The sequence below is a fragment of the Tupaia chinensis genome, unplaced genomic scaffold (genome assembly GCF_000334495.1).
Source record: "Tupaia chinensis unplaced genomic scaffold, TupChi_1.0 Scaffold000661_1, whole genome shotgun sequence".
Taxonomy (NCBI): Eukaryota; Metazoa; Chordata; class Mammalia; order Scandentia; family Tupaiidae; genus Tupaia; species Tupaia belangeri.
The window spans coordinates 4,806,907-4,817,035 of NW_006160183.1; the positions used below are offsets into that span (position 1 = coordinate 4,806,907).

Sequence of the window (10,129 nt, forward strand, 5' to 3'; positions counted from 1 at the left end):
GTCTTTCTGGCGAGCGCACGCACCCTATAGCAAAAACCTCTTCAAAAAAATTTTTTTTAATCAAATATTTTTATTATAAATATTTAATAAAAACTTACACAGGCTATTATAAACCTAATATCAATCATTAAGGACAATAAACCTCCAAAATTAATTCTGGAAGACAAAGTTGATTTATACAAATCAGAGTGCCAATAAATGCAATCTCTCATCTTACAATAAACTAATTCGCTACTCAAATATATTCCCAAAAAAACTCCCAAACACAGTTGACTACAAACATGGCACTGTTCTCTTAGAGAATCATTGCTGACTGGTCTTCCCCTACGCGGCTTCATGAAACTATAGAAGTCTGAAGCCACGTGTGATTCCTAGTCACCCACTTAGCCATCACTGGCAACAACGAGGGCCATGACCCAAAAATCTATCCCAAGTACATGCTGATTTAACTTCCTTGCATTTGTTTTCTACAAGTAAGACAAGTACAAAAGAGAAAAGAATCTACAGAAGTGCTTCTATGTTTAACATTCAGATGTCAGAAACAAAAGAGTAGGACTTTTTTTTTAAATTATTTCACTTGATTTATTCATTCTTTTTTTTTAATATGACCAGAGAGAGAAACAGAGAGACAGGGAGAAACTGAGAAAGCAAGTCACTAGGTCAGGAACTCAAACTGTGGTAGGCCATGTGGGAGTGCCCAGCACCTTAACCACCAAGCCACCTGCTGGTCCCCAGTGGAGGACTTTTTTATACCTAACAAACTATAAAGGCTTTAAAAGAAAACACTGACCTAGGGGCTGGCAGGTGGTACGGTGGTTAAGGGCACCTTTACTCCCACATGGCTGATCGTGATTTGAGTCCTGGACCTGGAAGCTTGCTGTCTCACTTTCTCTCTCTCTCTCTTTTTTCTCTCTCTCTATCCCTCTCTCATCAAATTGAAAAATAAATAAGTAAACAGATAAAGTTAAATAAAATAATTCTTTAAAAAAAAAAAAAAAGGAAAAGAAAAGAAAAAGAAAACACCGGGCCAGTAGGTGGCCTGGTGACTAAGGTACTGGATTCCCACATGGTCAACAGTGGATCAAGTCCCAGACCCAACAACTTGAAAATCACAATAAACAAACAAACAAATAAATAAATGTTAAAGAACTTTTTAAAAAAAACACCAATACCTCACATTACTATAAACAAACAAACAAACAAAACCCTAAATTTAACATCACTATTAAAAAGTTCTTAATTCAAATAACAAAGGAGGAAGGGGTATATGTGCAGTACTTTTGGACAAACAGCAAACATCTTTAATATTCAAATAGCTGTGGCCAATGAACAAAGAGATAAGTAATCAAACAGAAAATGCATTAAGACATTTATGGGGGGGCCAGCAGGAGTCATGGTGGTTAAGGGCTCTGGACTCCCACATGGCTGACCACAGTTAGAGATACAGACCTGGTGGCTTAAACTCACGCAGGTCGCGTGTGCATGCGTGCCCAAGATCCCAAGAGAAGAATGGAGGAGAAGGGATTGTGGCATGGCCATCCCCTCTAGGGGGTGGTTTCTTGTTTTCTGTCTCTGTCTTTCTGGCAAGCACACATGTCATGAGACAGGAATGAAGAAGGGATTACAGCAGGGTCATAACCCATTGCAGGGTGGAAGGGGTTCCCTTTTTCATGCTCCGCTCTCAACTTAAAAAAAAAAAAAGAAGAAGAAGAATTAAAGTTAACTAGGCTGAGCATAATCACAACTCTGACCCAACAAGAGCCAGCCCAGCAGTACAGAGTTTAAGCACCGTGCCTTAGAAGCAGATTGCAGTGCGAATCTCAGCCCAAGAGGCCTGAGAAATAAACAAGACCCATGTGCATGTATACCTAAAATCCTAACAGGAGGGAGAAATGGAAGAAATCGGACTGCAATCTGATCATGCCCAGCTGCAGAATGCTCTCTTGCTCTCTCTCTCTCTCACACACACATATATCCCCTAGCAATAAACAAACTGAATACAACACCCACAAAGAAACAATGATATCTCAATACATCTTCACTTTAAAAATGAGGGTCATGGGGAAAAAACACTAATAATCAGTGTTGGTGGAGGCATTTCATTTTCTCATCCATAATTCAGCCTTTGTGAAAGATAAATAAACACTTTCAAAAATGCTGCAATAGCTAGCATGTGACGTGGTGGTTAAGGCGCTGGACCATACGGCCACCTGCAGTTTGAGTCCTGGACCTGGCAGCTTGCTTTCTCACTTTCTCTCTTTCCTTCTCTCTCTCTGTCTCTGGTGAGTACACATGCCCTGTAGCAAATTTTAAAAAATACTAACAATGATGAATAAAGTTAAACAATTTTTTTTAATTAAAAAGAAAAATGCTACATTATTGGGGCCAGCAGGTGACATGATGGATGATTAAAGCACTGGACTCCCACATGGCCAACCACCGTTTGATTCCTGGATCCCACAGCTTGAAAATTACACCAGGCACACGTGCATACATGCCCAAAATCCTGGGAGAAGAAAGGAGGAGAAGGGATTCTGGTGTGGCCATCCCCACTGGGGATGATTTCTCTGGCCCAGCACATGAGCCCTATGGCAAAAAGGTAAAAGAACACACAAAGGTTACACTATCTAAAATGTACAGACTATTTCTTTCTTAGGGAGTTAAGCTAGAAAAAAGTCACAGAGCATAGACATATGTGCAGATTTTCTAGCAGTGCTATTTGTAATAACAAAACTTATGAATACCTAAAAATCTCACTAAAAGAGAATTAGAAAAGAAATTTATAGTGCATCCATGGAAATTTAAGAACTATACAGTTGCTAAAAAAATTAAAGTCAGTCTATTTATGAAAAGGTGCCAAAGACATAGTTACCAAGAAAAAAAAAAGTTGCAAAAAAATATTATGTCCAAAATGCCACTAGTACACAAACCATTCCTGAATGAATTGTTGTTCAAGGTGTAAACAAAATAAATACTCTGAAGGGTAAAAGTAATTAAATGAGAGTGTGGAATAAAACAGTGGGGATGGGATTCATTTACCACATTATGGAGTGACTTATTTAGTGTGGTCTTCCAATCTGCTGTAAGGTGCCTGTGCTCACTGGGAAGACACAGAGAGAGAAAGCGTCCCACATAGGGATGGCCACACCACAACCTCCTTCTCCTTTCTTCTCTTGGGATTTTGGGTACACATGCACACAAGCTCGGCATGTTTCTCGGGCCACCAGATCAGGGACGCGAACCACAGAGGCAACCATACGGGATCCAGCTGCTTCAATGACCATGCCACCACTTGGCCCACAACATTAGACAACCTGCTTGCTGCTTCTATACAAGGACGAGAATATTTTGAGTTTCAAGATAGATTTGATTTCATAGGACTTGAAACCCAAATAAAAACATACCTTCTAAGAGCATTTCTGGAATGTCTGCTTGGTATCTAGGTCCCACTCTGATTTCCCCTTTGTCAGCTAATAGGGTTTTAACTGAGGGGTCATAGACCAATGAGTAGAAAAAGGTATCCTGGAAAAAAAAAAAAAAAAGGACAGAAAATATCTAGGTAAACTTAATTCCTTCTACTTTTTATAAAGCAATAAAATCAACGTCACGATAATGAAGAATAAGACTTCAGAGTATTAAAAAATTTCATTTTGGTGAGTAAAATCATAAATCTTTAAGGAGAGCATGGTGTTATTGTCATCATGTAATATAGTACAAAATTAAATCAAGCCAAAAGAAATAGCTTAAAACAAAGTAGATTATAAAGTTGTATCATTTTAGTTTAAAAGAAAATAATTAACACTCTAAAACAGTTTCTATGAGCTCACAGAGGTACACTACAACTCAAAAGACAGACACCTACAATCAAGTATTAATCTAAACATCTCAGGTCAACCACCAGCAGCAAGGATGACTTCCTGGACAGCAGGTGCTCTTACTGTTAGGGTACCCATGCCACATTTTATTCAGGCTACTAAAAGATACACACATCTCACATAAAATAAACTATACAAGACTTTAACACATATACAGTTAACTAATATCATTGTACAGACATTTAATTATTCATTCATTGTAATTCTGTGGAGCATACGTGTGAATATGTAGATCGGTATATAAACATAACGATACACACCATCACTTCCAGCACACACCAAGCTTTCCAATGGTTCCTTGAACGGCTCAAATGCCCTACTTAGCCTAATGGATAAAATGAGCTGGTCACCATTCTTTTCCTTAATTCTCCATGACAGTTAGAGGCTACCTACAAGCTCCAGCAAAGCCCTGTCTTCTGCTTCCCACTATGAACCCATCAGTCATCTGCTGTACAACTCTGTACTCTATCCTAGAAGGCCTATCCACTCTGTCAACACTTCACCCAGACCCAGCCAAGTAAGTGGCAAAAAAGAGAGATCAATCAGACTCTAAAGCTGTCTCCTTTCTTGTCTCTTACATACCGTGATAAAAGTTAGGAAAACCAAAAACAAAAGGAAGGGTGGCGTAACAAGTAGAGTCATCATGCAATGTACAGAGGAGCTCGATGTGCATGGCCTACTGGGGTTCAAATCCCGGGAACAGTGACAACAATGCAGGTATACGTGCATGCCTAGAATTCTGCTGGGATGGAGAACTGAAGAAAGAAGGACAGTGGCTTGAACAGGCACCGAGGAATGTGCGTGCACTCTCTTACGTCTCTCTGTGTCTCTTGTGTACGCACACATGGACTATCCTACCTCTCTCTGTGTCTCTTGTGTACGCGCACATGGACTATCCTACCTATCTCTGTTGTGCTCACACATGCGCTATTTTGTAAGCAATATTTTTCATTAAAGAAAATAAAAGGGGGCCAACAGATGACATGGAGGTTAAGGCAGCTAGATCCCATATGGCTGGGCTGGCTGAGAGGTTCGAGTCCTAGACCCAGTGGATGCATGGTGCGTGAGGGGCCAAAATTCCAAGGAAGACTAGAGGAGAAGGAACCATATCATGGCCATCCCCTTGGGGGCTGATTTCTAACTTTCCCTCTGTCTGTCTCTCTCCAGCAGGCACACATGCCCTATAGCAAAAATTAAGAAAAAAATTAAAGTAACAAAATGAAACAAAAGGCATTTCTATCTACTGAGAAATTCCACACTGTATTCTAATCATGGGTCACTGTCAGGAGGGAAGATAAAACAGTAAAACTGTTAAAAGTCAAACTAATCCATGATAATATGTGCATAAAAACTGCTATCCATGGAAAAGAAAAATCTATGAGAATCAAATGGTTTAAAAGAGTTACAGGAGACAATTGCTATGGAATTTAGAGTTGTTTTTGGTTTGTTTTGCTTTGTAGACCTGAGCAATAAAGAAAATTACTCAATAACTGAAGCTTTTATCACTGGTTCTCCATTAAATAAAAGCAGAAGCGCTTCAGGTTGTTTGAAATTTACAAAAGCGTTAGCTTAGTATTCTACAAGGCCATGTGCTCGCAGAGGGGGTGGGGGGCAAGAGAGAAAGAAATCAAATCCCAGGTAAAGTGGCCATGCCACAATCCCTTCTCTTCTCAGGATTTAGGACATACGTGTATTTCGAATGTTTCTCAAGTCACTGGATCTGGGACTTGAACCATGCAACCATCTGGGATTCAGTCACTTTAACCACCATGTCACCAGTCAGTCCTGTCTTTTCTTTTTTTTTTTTAAGAGTTTGTTTGTTTGTTAGTTTGGAGAGATTTTGCTGTAGACAAGTGCTGTAGCACTGCCAGAGATAAGAGAGAAAGAGAGAGAGAGAAATCACCCCCCAGGGGGATGGCCATGCTGCAATCCCTTCTCCTTCAGTCTCCTCTTGGGATTTTGGGCATGCACACACACACACCCACCAGTTTGTTTTAAGCTGCCAGGTCTGGGAGTCAAACCACAGTCAACTAGATGGGAGTCCAGCAATGTAACCATTATGTCATCTGCTGATCCAGGCCCTATCTTTTTAATTCTTAGAAACAAACAAAAACAGTAACAAGGTCTTCAAAAAGTTCTTGGAAAATGAGCATTGTTTTAAAAACTATGAATGAACTTCAAAACATTTTCCCAACAAAATAATCTCACACTGTTAATTATATTTTTCCATGAAAATCTTAAACTCCCCTTATATATATGTAATAAAGATTAAAGGGGGAAAAATATGTAAAGTCAGGCCACCTCCATGGCCTAGTGGTTAAGAGAGCCAGATCTGACACAGTTAACTGCACAGTTTGAATCCTGGCCCCAGCAGCTTGAAAAACATACAGCCATATGTGTGTGCATAACTGAAATGCCAAAAGACACAGAGAAGAAGGGATTGGAGCATGACCACAGCCCACTGGAGGTTACATTCCTCTCACTCTCTCTTTGGTGAATGTACAACCCTCTGGTAAACTTGCAAACAAAACAAAACATAAAGAACAAATACAGGGGCTGGCAGGTGGCATAGTGGTTAAGGGTGCCGGATTCCCACATGGCCGACTGTGGTTTGAGTCCCAGGCCCGGCAGCTTGCTTTCTCACTTACTCTCTCTCACTCTGTCTGTCATTAAAGTAAATAAATGAATGGATAAAGTTAAACACAAACAAACAAATAATTTTTTTCTAAAAATAGTAAATACAGAAACATTATTGGCACTAAAGTATTTTCCTCAAATATGCATGATGTTACTTTAAAGTTCATCTGAAACTATGAATAAAATAGAGTACTATGTTTACAAGAATTTCTTCTCATGAATGATGGGCATGTCCCAATTCAAGTTGTTAAATGAATTTTGTTAAGATTTAGTGAATCAATTTTTCCCTCCAGAGGAAATATGTTCTTGCCAGAGACAGACAGAGAAAGAGAGAGAGAAAGGGGGAGAGAGCACCCCTACCCTGAAGTAGTATGGTCATACAGCAATTTCTTTTCCATTTCTCCATCCAGTCACCTGGACTCTGGGTATGCACACACGTGCGCCCAGCATGTTTTTCCAGCCATCAGGGCCAAGTTCTAGACATGCAGTCAGCCACATGAGATCCAACTGCCTTAACCACCAGGTCATGGGCTCACCCAAGAAAAGTCATTTATTTAAAAAACGAAAACAGGAACAAAAATACAAAGATAGGAACCAAATATGCCATTTCATAAAGCCAAAAATATGTATCTGCTATGAATTAAATTATGTACTATACTGTATAAAACTTTTCATTCCCAACTGAAAGAAATATTTATTTTGCTTCACTCCTATTCAACTTAATGACAAAAATCGAATGATCTGAATGCATTCCAGGCATTACATTTCTTTACTATCATATGGCTATAATGGTGCAACAATACTTAGGTTAGAAAAAATGAATTTAGAAAGTCTAGTTTTGTGTGAAATAAAAGGAAAAAACAAAAACGCAAAACAAGTAAGATCGTGACTTACCTCTTTATCAAGATATGACAATACTGATTCTGTTTCATTCAAAAGGGCAACACTGCATTTTCCCCTGTTGAAAGAGACAAAAAAGGTGAGTAACTAAAAGATCACTTCTAAAAAAAAAAAGAAAGACCACTTCTTCTTCAAAGTAACATACACATGGGAACCAGCAGTTAGCGTAATGGCTATGTCGCTGGACTCCCACGTAGTCGACCGCGGTTCGTGTCCCGGACCCAGTGGCTTAAAACTCACGCCGGGCGCGTGTGCGTGCGTGCCCAAGATCCCGAGAGGAGAATGGAGGAGAAGGGATTGCGGCGTGACCATCCCCCCTGGGGGGTGATTTCTCGCTTTCTGTCTCTATGTCTCTCTCTGTCTGTCTGGCGAGTGCACGCGCCCTACAGTGAAAATCTCTCAAAAAAAAAAAAAAAAGTAACATACACAAACATAAGAATATTTAAATTGGGGGCTGGAATTAAACTAGATGGCAGCTGGAAAAAATACATATATATATGTGCATATATATATATACATATATATATATATACATATATATATATGTACACACACATATATATAAAATATATAAATATATATAAAATAGATATATATATATATAATATATTTATATTCAAATTTATGCTATGTAGACCCACTTTACAATCCTAGAATTTGGTAACCTATACAATAACATTGTCTTCATAGGTATTTTATTGAGAGGCTAATCTATGGAAGGAAGGGTGTTCAGTAATTAAGTCCCCATAACATAACACTTTATAGTTATCTTCTAATTATTCAAGAAAAAAATGAGAGACCAGTAGGTGGCATGGTGGTTGAGACCCTGGACTCTCACATGGCTGACCATGGTTCGAGTCCTGGACCTGGCAGCTTTCTCTCTCTCTCTCTCATGAGTGTATGTATCAGATTAAAAAATAATAATGATAAATAAAATTAAATAAATGATTCTTTTTAAAAAAAAAAGAAAAAAAATGAGACCTTAAAAATGAGAGAGAGTTGGGAACCAGCAGTTAGTGTAATGGCTATGTCGCTGGATTCCCACGTAGTCGACCGCGGTTCGTGTCTCGGACCCAATGGCTTAAAACTCACACCGGGTGCGTATTTGTGCGCGCCCAAGATCCCGAGAGGAGAATGGAGGAGAAGGGATTGCGGTGTGACCGTCGCCCCTGGGGGGTGATTTCTCGCTTTCTGTCTCTCTGTCTCTCTCTCTCTCTCTGGTGAGCGCACGCGCCCTATAGCAAAAACCTCGCCAAAAAAAAAAAAAAGAATGAGATAGAGTTTCTAGATCTATAAATAGGTATTCCTAATACATGGAATCTTCAAAGATACCACTGTACAAACGGGTGCCTAAAATTATGTTCAGCTTTAACAAGCTACTGCGTATGAGATCCTAACAATAATACACATTTACATCAGGATGTAATTAACTTACCTTTATTAAAGTTGCTCTGAAGACCACTTTAAACATAAAGAATTTGTATTGAGCAAGGGACAAAATAAAGATTTACAGATTTCACAGACCTGCAGGTCTTATAGCATTGACCATTGTCTTAACATTTACTTTTGTCATCTGGAAATGAGTGTCTATTTTTCAAAAAGGTTTCTGTGTCTACTGAATAACAAAGATCTGGCCCTGAAGAGATGGCACAAGCAGGAGGGGACCACTGCACAATTACTAGGGCCACATGGGAGGCTGAGTTGGCTCTCCCGCATAACCAAGATAGGCTGGGCATGGTGATGCACATCTGTGGCCCTACCTAACTGGAAGGTTAGAACAAGAGGGTCAAAGACACCTATCTATACCTCTCTCTCCCTTACAAGTAAATGTTCTCGCTTTTACTCTCAATCATTTTTGTAAAAGCTGGAATTTGAGAAAAATAAAGACTATCCAAGTGGAGGAGTTTACAAACACTTGCAAAATTATGTTTACCAGCTTAAAAAATTCAGTCTAGCTCCAAGTTTAACAGAAGAAGTTTTGCTAGATTATTGGACTAGAATTTGCTAGTTATGGACATTAGTCAGAGTTCACAACACACCCTAAAAATGCCATTATATCATTTAATTCTCTAAACAAAAGTTATAATACCCCCAAAAACCAATGTGCAAAAATAAATACATTGGATTTGCATTAAACAGAAATGCAGAACAGATTGCTTTCACAGAGTGAAATGTGATTCATTATCAAAAGCAAAATCAAATACCAAAAGTACAGATCTAATTAATTTGAAAAAAGTTAGTTTTCTAAACAATTCATCTTAGGTAAATGTCACAAAGAAAGAGGTCTCTGGAGGTCAGAAGGTGGTGTGGTGGTTAAGGGCACTGGACTCCTATGTGGTCAACAGCAGTTCATGTCCCAGACCTGGTCACTTGCTTTTTCACTTTCACTTTATGTCTCTCTCTGTCTCACTTTGTCCCTCTCTGGTCAAATTAAAATAAATAAAGCTAAATAAAATAATTTTGAAGAAAGAAAGAGACATCTCTCTGAAAGCATGTAGTATTTATATTTTTGTATTTTCTTTTTTTCTTGGAGAGGTTTCTTTGCTACAGGGCACGTGCGCTCACCAGAAAGAGAGGCAGAGAGAAAGAAAGTGAGAAATCAACCTCCGGGGTGGGTGGGGGGGGGAGATGGCCACGCCACAATCCCTTCTCCTCCATGCTCCTCTTGGGATCTTGGGCATGCACGCACATGCGCCCGGTGTGAGTTTAAGCCACCG

At 39.3% G+C, this 10,129-nt stretch overlaps 1 protein-coding gene across 1 annotated transcript in view; it reads right to left on the bottom strand.

Annotated features, from left to right (window-relative positions):
• MTA3 (metastasis associated 1 family member 3) overlaps positions 1-10,129 on the bottom strand; it is a 167,487-nt gene that overhangs the window by 94,620 nt on the left and 62,738 nt on the right. Inside the window, exons 7-8 of the mRNA XM_027776329.1 lie at positions 7,407-7,470; positions 3,405-3,522 (exon numbers count right to left, since the gene is read on the bottom strand). Of these exons, the coding sequence (XP_027632130.1) occupies positions 3,405-3,522; positions 7,407-7,470 (182 nt within the window). The remainder of the gene's footprint in view (positions 1-3,404; positions 3,523-7,406; positions 7,471-10,129) is intronic.